The sequence below is a fragment of the Helobdella robusta genome (assembly GCF_000326865.2).
Source record: "Helobdella robusta unplaced genomic scaffold HELROscaffold_18, whole genome shotgun sequence".
NCBI lineage: Eukaryota > Metazoa > Annelida > Clitellata > Rhynchobdellida > Glossiphoniidae > Helobdella > Helobdella robusta.
The window spans coordinates 1,503,642-1,516,864 of record NW_008703981.1 but is presented as its reverse complement, the minus strand read 5'-3'; the positions used below and the strand labels follow the sequence as shown (position 1 = coordinate 1,516,864).

Here is a 13,223-nt window from a genome sequence, read left to right as displayed (position 1 = left end):
CGTCGTCGTTGTCGTCATCTTCACCATCAGGTTACTCATTTGTATAGCTATAAAGAGTAGTAGTATTTGCAGTAGTAGTAGTAGTGGTGGTAGTAGCAGTAGTAGTAGTAGTAGCAATTGTAGTTAATAATAATTATTAATTAATTATTATTACTATTATTATTTTTTTATAATAAAAACAATGGTTTTGTTGTTCGTTTGCTGACAGGTTTTCATCAATGGCAGACCGGCTGTAATAATCTTCACAGCAAGTATGCACAGTTCTCGTTAATTATTATTATAATATTAATAATAATAATAATTATTATTATTATTTATTATTATTTATTATTATTATATTTGAGATTTTTTCATATGCATATGTTTTTTTCTAATCATTAATTGTACAATTTGCCTGCATTTAATGTAATACGTTTATTCATTTTTTGCCCCTTCGTTCGTTCATTCATTCATTCAATCATTCAATCATTCATTCGTTCATTATTTCATTCGTTCGTTCGTTCGTACGCTCATTGGTTTGTTAAATATTTGACAAACTAAAAAGCCGTTATTGAATAAATGTGTTTGTGTGTGTGCGTGTGTGTGTGTGTGTGTGTGTGAACCTAATAACTCAAAACATAACTGAACTAAAAATTTAAAAATTATTTTTAAGATATTTTCTTTAATAAACAGTCCAATAAATCGTAAAAAAGAAACATTTTAACATTGAGGCGAATTAATTTATAGTACGCTTGTATACTACAATGTAATTTACTTTTTATTTTTACCAAATATAATATTAACATCGATATGAAACTATTTGTTTATTTCAAATGAAATTATATTTCTTTGCAGGATTTCGACGTCATCATTTCTGTCCTCGACCTCTGAAGCGACCCCGAAGGTCATTGACCCCACCGAGGCCTCAAGCAAGAACCCATTTTCAGCCACAACCTTTCAACAAATACAACAACAAATTTTGCAACAGCAACAGCTGCAATTGTTTCAGCAGCAACAGTCTCAACCTCCTCTGCAGCAGTTGCAGCAACAAATACAGTTACAACAACTTCAGCAGCAGATGTTGCTGCAACATCAACAACAGTTGTTTTTACATAACAATTTTGGTATGTTTTCCAACAACAACAGCAGCAGCAGCAACAACAACTTGATCAACAATTGCAACAGCATGCATTTGTTATCTTTAAAACCGGCTACATCATCATCGTTATCACCGTCAAAATCATCGTGTACATCATCGCCACTGGCTGCATCGTCTACTGTGGCCGCTGTCTCGTCGTCGTCGTCATGCCATCATCCGACGTCTCTATCGACTCTTCTGCTGTCGATGAGGACCCGATCGAAAGACGTCAGCAAGAAGAAGACATCCATGTATAAGTGCGAGCACGATGAGTGTAACAAGATGTACAACAAGGTCTCTCATCTTAAAGCTCACGTCAGGACTCATACCGGTCTGTCAGTCTGTCTGACTGTCTGTCTGATAGTTTGATTGTTTGTCTGATTGTTTGTTTCATTGTCTAATTGTTTGTTGGTTGTTTATCTGTCCGTTTTTTGTCCGTTTTTTTGTCAGTTTTGTTTGCTCGTTCTCATTTATCTAATAAACAAAAATGAAGGTGGAGGTCGTGAATTTTATAATTTCAACCAGGTGAGAAACCGTACATTTGCGCCTGGGAAGGTTGTAGTTGGAGATTCGCTAGGTCTGATGAACTCACCAGACATATGAGGAAACATACAGGTACCTGTCTCTGTCTATCCGTCTGTCTATCTGTCTGTTTGTCTGTCTGTCTGTCTGTCTGTCTGCTGGTTGTTTGTTTGATTGGTTTTTGTATGGATGTTTGTTCGGTTGTTCGTTTGTGTGCCTAATTGTTTGTATGCTTGATTGGTTGTTTGTATATGTATGTTGCCGTTGTCAAGTTTATAGATCAACAGTTTTATATCATATTCAGTTATCATCAGTGTCATATCCTATTTACAGTATCGTACAGTATCATATCATATCACTTTTATATATCATCATTTTCATATTATATCAATATATCATCATTATCATTTCTTATTTATACACTGTAGAGTATCTTATCATAATCATGTATCACCAATATTTGCATTTAAATATTTAGATACCATTAGTATGATATCAGATTCACGTATCGTACTGTATCATATAATTCTTATACATCATCATCGTCGGTCGTCGTCATTGCGTAGGGGACAAGCCATTTAAATGTCCAGTTTGTACGAGGTCATTTTCCAGGTCAGATCATCTCAGACTGCATCTCAAACGACATCAAAGTCCAGAATGTATGAAGGAACGAACGACTGAATGAATGAAGAGATTGATGAATAAATGAATGAATGAAGGAACGAATGATTGATTGATTGACTGATTGATTGATTGATAAATTGATTGATTGATTGATTGATTGATTGGTTGATTGATTGATTGATTGATTGATTGATTGATTGATTGATTGATTGATTGATTGATTGATTGATTGATTGATTGATTGATTGATTGATTGATTGATCGATTGATCGATTGATCGATTGATCGATTGATCGATTGATCGATTGATCGATTGATCGATTGATCGATTGATCGATTGATCGATTGATCGATTGATTGAACTGATGAATGATTGAACTAATGAATGATTGAATGAATTAATGAACTGATTGATTGATCGATTGATTTGTATTTAAATGTACGAAAGAAAGAATTGACATTAATGAATGAATGAATGAGCGTACAAATGAATAAATAAATGAGGATGAATTGATTGACTTGACGGACAAAAAAATAATAATAATTTGTAATTATAATTTTTTTATGAAGTTTGTTCTTTTTATGTTTTTACGCTGCACAGAAAAAATTATTGTACATGTAATTTCAGTGACCATGGAGTTTCAGTGGCCAAGTTAATTTTCTTAACAGACCTTGTTAATTTTTTCAACTGACCCAATTAATTTTTTTTGTTTCTTTTTTGTTTTAATTTAACTTCTCTGCTTTTTTTGGTTTGTTTTTTTTTTTTTTTAAACAAAGTTACCTATACCATGGGTTGTTCACGTTTGGACTTATTATTGATTGATTGATTAGTTGATTGATTGATTGATTGGTTGGTTGATTGGTTGGTTGATTGATTGATTGATTGGTTGATTGATTGATTGATTGATTGATTGATTGATTGAGTGAGTGAGTGAGTGAGTGATTGAGTGATTGATTGATTGATTGATTGATTGATTGATTGATTGATTGATTGATTGATTGATTGATTGATTGATTGATTGATTGATTGATTGATTGATTGATTGATTGATTGATTGATTGATTGATTGATTGATTGATTGATTGATTGATTGATTGATTGATTGATTGATTGATTGATTGATTGATTGATTGATTGATTGATTGATTGATTGATTGATTGATTGATTGATTGATTGATTGATTGATTGATTAATGGAATGAATGAATGGATGGATGAATGAATTAATGAATTGATAAAATATTTTTATATTTTTGTAACCTGTGATTAAGATCATTGATATTTACTAACTTTTTTCTTCTTTAGCTTTCCTATTGTGAGCAAAGACAAAATCATGATTTCATGAAATGTGAATACATATAAAATGTGATAATATTATCGTTAACAGATTCTATAATGTTAGGCTGTGTGTGTGCGTGTGTGTATGTGTGTTTGCGTGCGTCTGATTGTCTGTGCGTGTATGTATGTGTATGTGTGTAGACGTTATTGTGTTTTTTTATGTTTTATATCGAATTTTTCTAAAAGGTCGGTACTTTCTACTGTATGGTTGTAGTTATGTATACATGTGTGTGTGTATGTGGTGTATGCAATATACATACATACATACGTACAAACATACATACATACAAACAAACATACATACAGTAATTGTTAGTGTTTTGTGTGATTTATAAATTTATACCATATAAATTATTTATACATGAACTATTGATATTACATTATAGAAGCAAGCGAACGTGATTAATGTCTTGTCATCTAATGTGTGGTATGTGTGTGTGTGTGTGTGTGTGTGTGTGTGTGTGTGTGTGTGTGTGTGTGTGTGTGTGTGTGTGTATTGTGGTGTGTGTATGTTTTTGAATCCTTATACAACTCGTTCATCGTTCGTAACCATATATAAGTGCCTTTGTTGCTACATTTTACTTGAATTTTACACTTATTTTACTGACATGAAATGAATGAATTTGAATTGAAAATTTTTGCTTGAAGTTCAAAATATATATGGAGAATTTTAGTTTTGTTTTTTTTTTTAATTTCGTTTTTTCATATTGTTATACAGACAGAAGTGATTTAGTTCCATGATCCATTGGACAGTTACTTAACAGCGAATGCTCTTTCAAATCCTTTATTCCAGAAAAAAAAAATGTCAACACCACAATCATCATCAATCATTATCATTGAAATTGCATCCAAATCCAATCGTTCATTATTCGTCTTTCGTGCACTTGATTTATCCAAACAAACACACGCATACGTACATCCACACGCAGCGCACACACATGTACAAATACACACACATGCTAACATATGTTTGTACATAATTTAAACCATTTTTCTTACAAGAGTAAATAATATTTTTTGTTTTTTTTTTTACTTCAAAGTGCCTTTCCTTTGAATTGCCGTGCTGGTTTCATTTTTTCATATTTTTTTTGATGAATATATTATTTAATAACTGCTGATAGAAAATATTTGGCGTGTAACATTTTTTTGTTGCTGTGATTGAAAGGTTCGCACTCGGTTGAGAGGTATTCTCTCTGTGAGCTCATTTTTGTTAACAGATTTCTTCCGGGTTTGATTTTGTTTTATTGAATAAATATTTTACAAACTTTTTTGACAGATTTATTTTTTGAAATTGAACAGAAAAATGCGAAATCAAAGTCTACATATATACATATTTATAGATTTCTATATTTATAGATATATATATATATATCATTGATATCGTGAAGTGATTTGGTTTAATATGGCGTCTTCCCATATATATTTAAAAAAAATTCAAAAGTTAAGCACTTCAATATTTTTAATTCCTAGCGCGCTCTTTTAAAGTGAGATTTAAGTTTCAAAAACGGTTTTGCAACTTTTTCATGACAACTTTCTTTAAAAAATGAATCCGGCAGAGATTGAATTTATCGCTGAAAAAGAATTAGTTTCCATAGTTCCAAATTTTGCTCTCGACAAACTTTATTTGATAAGCGTGAGTTGGTTTTTTTAGACTTCAATTTTAAAACCAAGTCAAAAGCTAAAATATTAAAAAAATGTTCAAGTTTTTGAAGAAACAAAATTTATTAAAAAAATAATAAAAACTCCAATATATATTATATAAGGATTCACAATTCCGTTTGCCATTTCAGTGAAATTAATAGTTTACTAATCTTGACATTGAAAAAAGGGTGATGTAGGTCCGTTGAACCCTGGTCTGCCAGTTGAAGTACCTCTCTGGGTAGCCGTCATGTTAAAACAGAGACAGAAGTGTCGTATCATTCCACCGACATGGATGGATGTTGGTTGGTAGGATTTCTGCTTTTATCTAGATTTGAGTTTGAGTTAGTTAAGTTAGTAACTCTAACAGCTAACTTAACTAACTGTTAATTAGTGTTAGTTGCTAATTAGTCAACATTCATCAGATACAGATTTAGTCAGATAACTGTTAGATTAGCATCAGATTAGCTAGAAATTAGCTACCCTTAGTTACCTTTCATACTTAACATTTGTAAATTAAAACTCATACAACCTTTCCAATAAGTCTTGATTGAATCTCTATACAATATGTATATTTTGCTAATTACAAATTATGGTATAATTATAATTAATCATAATATAATCATAATATAATTTTAATACATATTCATGATATAATTTATTATTAACTATAATTTTTTTATTTTATAAAAATGTGCACCAGAAATTTTGCAGCAGAAGAAGCAAGAAGAGATCGACTCAAAGTTTTTCACAGAAATGCCCTCCAAACATTATATGGAGGTCAGCCAGCTGATGCTAAAATAGTAATTTTTTATCTAAATTTTTTTATTAATATTTTTAAATTATCCATCATCAAGTTACACTAACACCATTACAAAGATATTATCAATAAATATAATAAAAACATTATTAATCTTTATCAATCATCACTTCATAATCATAACTCTAATATTTTAAGTAATTTTATTATATCCCCCATTACACCAACTTGTGCTTTTAGCAATATTAATCTTAATTATATCCCGTAATGATAATTTTGATATTTATAATAATAAGTAATTATTTAATATTTTTTTCATTTTGTTATTCCCCCCGCTACACTGATTAGTGCCTCTGAGAATCTTACAAGAGCGGATGAGGTTCGAACGCTCGTGAAGGACATCTGGGACATTAGGTCTTCTAAGTTGAGAAGCAGCGTGGATGCATTCATCAGAAGTGATGCTACACACGCTAAGGTTCTGATGCTAATTCATCACCATCCTATAAATAAATACACCTAATTAATAAAATTGCTTATAATTAAGATCATAATTACTAAAATTAATTATAATTAAGATCATAATTACCAAAATTAATTATAATTATAGTCATAATAGATAAAATTACTTTCAACTCTTCAACAGTTGAATCATCTAACTCTAATGGAACTGAATACAATTCGACCTCTGTTGACAAAATCGTTGGAGCTGATGCAACAGTTAAGAAATAGCACTGCCAAACAAATTGACAGTGCCACCGTTGAGTCTCAGAGCATATAACTGGATGAAAAAATTATTTGTTTGTTTGCTTGTCTGTTTGTTTGTTTGATTGTTTGTTATATTTCTTAAATTGCTAATCGTAGTTTTTTTAATTATTTAATTACAGTCTTGTTATGTGTCTTCGTGTGTGTGTATGTGCGTGCGTGCGTGTATGTATGTAAGTACGCATATATGTATTATTTTTTAGTTATTTATACAAATAAGGTTGTTTTTTAGTTGTCAATCAATCGATAAACACAAGTCTAATTAAAATATGAGTTTTATAAGTAGCAAGTTTATTCAATATTCAACAATTAAGAAAAGTAAGAAGACAGTAGTCACAACACTGATTAAGAAGCTAACAATATCAATATTTATATCAATGTTTATTAGTTCGTGTTTACGATATATTAATTAACTAATTAATTATCTAATTAATTAATTAAATGAGTAAATAAATACGCGATAGAAGGTGGCATGGAATAACGGCCAATCAGTGAACGTTATTTTTTTCAGATCTACTGCATGTCATACTTTAGGTCAGTTTCGGATGTTGTAAATTTAATAAAAACCTTACTTACGCTTGTTTTCATAAATTATCAAATTAATAAAATATCGTTTTATAATATAGATAAAAATAAAATAAATAATATGAATATGTATATATATATAAATACTTTTTTTTAAAAATGAGCTATAAAAATGAATGGAAAAGTAATTGCGCGTTTGTGTGTGTGTGCGTGGGTTTGTTTTGTGTATGTGTGTGTTAGTGTGTATATGTATCAGTTTGTGCTTTTCTGTTAGTATGTCTGTGTGTCTCCGTATGCATGTGTATTTCTGCGTACGTGTGTGTGTGTGTGTGTCTGTGTTACATAAAGATTTATCAGCAGGATGTCATTCATAGATGAAGGAGTGACTGTCTTAAACAGTTCGACGAAAACATTTGACAAAATTTGATTAATAAATTGAAAAATATAAAAACTGATAGATATATATATATATACACTCGACAAAAGAATCAGATAGAATAGGTGAAATATACAAGAACATTTGGATAAATAGATACAACTCATTTAATAATGGATACATAGATACATGTACGATACAAGAGATTAAATGCTTGAAAATAGATTGAATACATACACAAATTATATAAAAATGAAAATAGAACTATAAAAAACTGAATACTAAATAGAAACTATTTATATAACTTGCAAATTCAATATCAAGTAGAAAGTTCAAATTCTTTCAAATGAATTAGAAAGCAAGTTTATCGAGATAAACAACAAAAGATTTGATAAAACTATATAAAACCCTCAACATTATTCAATTGCATTCACACACAAATTCTTGATGACTAGAAAACCAAAAAAAAATGTTTTTGTTCTCAAAGAATGTTTAATATTTGAAGATCTAACTCTAACTATATTTAAGATGAACATCTGAAATAAATACATTAAGTAAATAAATGTTTGTGTATGTATATATATATATATGTATATATACATATATGTATATATATATATATATATAGAAATGGGAATTTCCAAATTGAGTTATTTATGGCAATATTAGTCTTTCATCATCGTCTTCCTCGCCTCCATTCATATCAATGGTAAGTTGGGCGTAGTTGTACTCTGACCTGCAAAGATATGATTGCTACAGTGCTGTGTGTCATTCAGAATGAAATGTCTGTCGTGTGGCAGGCTCATAGGCAGTCAGTTCTTTATACATATACATACATATTCATCCAATCCAACATCCAATGGTAATCATTCAATTTCACTTTCTGATGAGTTTGCAAACAAAGGCGTCGTTTAAAACGCCTAAAAGCAAACGAACAAACAAACGAACAAATAAAAACAAACAAACACACCTACAAACACAAACGCATACACGCAAACGAACCTGCTGTTTACATGTTTCTCATAACATTTCTTAGCCCCAACACCAATGAGAACGATGCCTGAAGTTACAACCAGTATGGCGCCAATTATAAAGCCAATGGAGACGCCATTTTTGTTGTCCAAAATATTTTTAGATGGATGTGGATGCTGATTTGCTGCTGCTGCTACTACTACTGCTGCTGCTGTGGTGGAGGTGGCAGCTGTGGTGGCCATAGGAATGCTAGCTGATGCCTTCTGGGCATCATTTTCCTGGTGGTCTCTGGTGCAGTTAACCATAGGAAGTATGCATCTGCTTTCAACTTTTCCATCTGGCAATGTTACCTGTGCAATAATAATGAGATGAAAGTTATAAATGTAGAACATGAGTTATGAAATTTATGCCTAACACATCGACTTTATTGTTTCAATTGAAAAATTATACTAAAAATACTTTAAATTTAGTCTGTTTAAATTCCAAAAAAGTGTTGAAAAAATTCTCATTTTCAAAATGTTGCACGAGCATCAGTTGCATGAACCAACATTCAAGCAGTTTCCATTGAAGGCGTGCACAGCAGAAACATCACTGGGACAGATATCATTGGCTCCATCTACTATGGAAACCTCACCACTGTCTACAGACTCCACTGGACTTTGTTCAGACTTGGATGAACTTGTCATTGTGTTCCCATTCGTGGTGGCATGTTCCAAATGAATGATGTTCCTACTATAGCATAATTTATGAGTGCTGTTGTTTGACCAGAAACCTTTGTGACAGGAATATTTATAAATAATTGAATAAAAATGAGAATAATTAAAACATAAATGCATATTTGTTTATTTATATATTTAAGAATTAATAAAAGCGAAATTATGTCCTTAAATTTTGTTTTAAAATGGAGTAACCAGAAAGCTTAGAATGATCATCGCAAGGACTGGTATTGCAACAGAACACTAAATATAAGTGTCTCTCTTTACAGAGCTGTCAACAAAATTTAAATTTAAAAAATTAAATTTATTATATTAAAATAATTTTTCTACTATACTAATAAAGAGAGAAAAATACTTACAAACAAAATATCCTCTTTTTTACTATTAGAAAAACTACTACAGACACTCTGATCCTCACAGTGGTAACTTGGCTCTACTATTGAGAAGTTATGAGCAATAATACAGAATTCCTTTATTCCACCATTGGTGGAATTTAATGAACTAGATAGAAATATTAATAATAGTGATCATATGGATAAGTTAAAGTTTTTTTAAGTAAAAATTACCAGTTTTATAATTATAAGTAACCACAATTTGTAATATAACATTTTGAATAACTAACTAAAATTTATTTTGACAAGATAAAATTTCATGGCCAGATGAGTCTGCGAAGCACTCCAATGCTTTTGATCTAAAATCCAACCCGGAATTTCGCGATTTAAAATTTTAATATTTAAAATTAATAAATTTATAATAATTCAACAATTAATAAAAATAAATGAGATAATTTTTAAAAAATTTGATGAGTTTTTAAATAATAAATGACTAACAAGCTTGAAATGAACAATAAGAGTGACGATCCGAAAACCAAATAACTTTTCTTCTCCATATTTAAAAATGAAAAATCGTAAACTAGATGCGATTTTAAAGAAAATTATTAATAAAGATCTAAAACACACTCAAAAGTGAACCGAAACATACAAGATTATTAATCATGCCGTATAAAAACTCAACAATACTGACATTTTTGCCGAAACAAATAAATCCTAGCACTAACAGTCAACAGAAACAAATTCAACTTATCTCAAAAAGAAAAATATACATTCTCCCAATAAAGAAGAGCTTTAACACATATTATACTGATGAATTGGGAAATATATATAGTCTCCAAATGAAAGACAGCTTTTAACACATATCATACTAATAAATCTGGAATCTAATAGCATTTTGAAAATCCTTCAATAGATTACCACTTTATACTATGGAAGAGTTCATTTTTCACCAAAAAAGACTTAAACTACTAACAACAAGATAAGTCAACTACATTCTAAATGTTTGAAAAGATGAACTTGTTGAAAATCTGTAAAAAGTAGCTCAAAAACAAGCAGACGACAGACAATGTATTATTGTATAGCAACTTGACTCTGTCATAATGGAACAATATTGATAACATCACGATTTGATGACATTGATGAAACACTAAACACCAGATAAATCGATCTTTAGTTTTTATCTGAAAATTAACCGATATTTTAAAAAACCGATAAAAGAATAATCAAAATACTGTCCAACTAAGTTGTGGCAATTTTATTGAATGTATAAAAATAAAAAACATTGTAACGCATACATGAGAGAAAACTTACGTGTCAAACCAGCAGAGGAATAATGAATGAATTATGAATGTTATTCAACCATATTTAATATGTTGAACGAGTTGTTTTTTTTAAATAATGGTAAAACTATAATGGAATCTCTTAGGCATTCTAACCTATCAATAAACCAAATGCATGAAAACTGATGAAAACTCAAACGCTAAGTATCTTACTACACAAATATGTAACCAGCTAATAACCAGATGACCCTTTTTAATAAAACCTATATACTGAAAAAATCACTACTGCCCAAAATTTGAGATTCTAAAAGACCCGTAACTGGCGTTAAATACTCTGGATATATTGAGTAATTTTGATTATATTTTCATGCGTTTTTAACGGGATAAAAACTCATAATCCATATATAAATATATCGGAAATAAATTTTATTTATTATTTTACAATGAAAATATACTAGAAAAATTATTTTAACATAATAGTATTACAACTATGTTACTATTTAACATGGAAACCTTATAGAAGGTGTAGAGTACATAAACAAGAGTACACAAAACAGCTGGTACTGCCGCCAGTTTAACATCACCCGAAAAATTAAGTACAGAAATAAAAAAAACTTGTCAATGTAACGACTGAATTGATACAAACATATAAATAAATAATTACCGACAAGTTAAAGCTGTATTAAAACTTCTAATGTATAGTTTTCAATTCGATACTGAAATAAAATCATAACAATATTTTACAATAAACGCACGCTTGTATGAACGCACACACACACACGCACACAAACATGTATGTACACATGTACACACAAATACAAGAAAACATCCATCTAATAACCCACGTTACTCATTAATATCCCTGAAATTATGTGTTAAACAAAACAACAGACATACAAAGAAACATCTATACAATACATACCAACAGATACAAACAAACATACAAACAACAAACCTACAAACAAACAAACATGCATACAGATTATTATTTAACATTCAGTCAGATATGAATGATAGAAATGTAGATAATAAGAATGTTAATAACGTCTCAAAAATTTTAACAATGTTACCTAATTATACATACATATTTATACGGTTATAGGAAAAGACAGAAGAAAATGACTAACAGAGGAGAGAGAGAGAGAGAGAGAGAGAGAGAGAGAGAAAGAAAAGACAGAAAAAAAACCTAGCGAGATATGGCTAAGTTGTAATAAGTATGGCAAAGTTATAAAAATCATTTTCATACATACACAAAAATTAACGTAAAAAAAATAACCTAAGTAACATTAATATTAACAACACCTGTAACGTGCATTACATAACATAACATTACATTACAACAGCCTATAACAACTCTACAATGTGCAACATTGTAGAGAGCAATTGAACGAACGATTTATAAACACAAATATACTTATACATACCTCTGTTTCGTTAAAAATTATCAATTTCGAATCAATAGATTTATTAAAAATACTTTTTAAATCATAAAAAAAAAATGAAATCAAAAACTACAAATAAGAATGAAATCAAATTTAATATTTTTATTAAATAAGACGGCAATAAAAAAGAACAATGTTACTTTTTGAATAAGGCACTAGTGAAAATTAAAGTTGAACAAGTCACACATACATACACATATAAACATATATATTCATACATACATACACACACACAAACAAACAAATATACAATATACACAGATATTTACAAACATTCACAAATATATACACACATTAATAATATATATAGCATATATCAATTTAAAAATGTAATCAGTTGCCTAAATCATCGTGTATATATATATATATATATATATATATATATATATATATTAAATAAAAATACATAAACATATATATATATAATTGGATGGCCTCTTATAGTCAAGAAACTTAAAATAATATGCCAAAAGAGTGAAGATATATGAGTGAATAATATAAAATTTACGGATTACATAAATTAAATTAAAGTTCAAATGAAGAAAAATAACATTTAATTAAGAATCAGTAGAAAAGTACATATATATATATATATATATATATATATATATATATATATATATATATATATATATATATATATACACACATAATATTTATATTATATAATATAATATAATTAATATTACATAAAATAATTTTATAAGATTGTAAATGGAAAGATTTCTTTCTTTCTCTTTCTGTCTCAACATTCAAATTTACAAACAAAAAAAATATGTGAGAGAGCAAGCCATTCATGTATCTGAAGTAGGATCATC

General features: G+C 29.3%; 3 protein-coding genes across 3 annotated transcripts; 2 read left to right on the top strand and 1 right to left on the bottom strand.

The window, feature by feature from the left end:
- Positions 1-1,366: 1,366 nt before the first annotated feature.
- Positions 1,367-2,324, top strand: HELRODRAFT_156740 (hypothetical protein; the record flags this gene model as incomplete). The annotated part of the gene is made up of 3 exons (XM_009016356.1): positions 1,367-1,448; positions 1,643-1,732; positions 2,206-2,324. The coding sequence occupies 3 exons, from the start codon at positions 1,367-1,369 to the stop codon at positions 2,322-2,324; spliced, it is 291 nt and encodes a 96-aa protein (XP_009014604.1).
- Positions 2,325-5,145: 2,821 nt separating this feature from the next.
- HELRODRAFT_76714 (hypothetical protein) lies at positions 5,146-6,778 on the top strand (the record flags this gene model as incomplete). The annotated part of the gene is made up of 5 exons (XM_009016355.1): positions 5,146-5,235; positions 5,431-5,545; positions 5,944-6,043; positions 6,349-6,475; positions 6,644-6,778. The coding sequence occupies 5 exons, from the start codon at positions 5,146-5,148 to the stop codon at positions 6,776-6,778; spliced, it is 567 nt and encodes a 188-aa protein (XP_009014603.1).
- A 1,539-nt stretch (positions 6,779-8,317) lies between these two features.
- HELRODRAFT_170537 (hypothetical protein) lies at positions 8,318-9,321 on the bottom strand (the record flags this gene model as incomplete). The annotated part of the gene is made up of 3 exons (XM_009016354.1): positions 8,318-8,399; positions 8,666-8,985; positions 9,184-9,321. 3 exons carry the CDS (start codon positions 9,319-9,321, stop codon positions 8,318-8,320), a joined length of 540 nt encoding a protein of 179 aa, XP_009014602.1.
- Between the last annotated feature and the right edge of the window lie 3,902 nt (positions 9,322-13,223).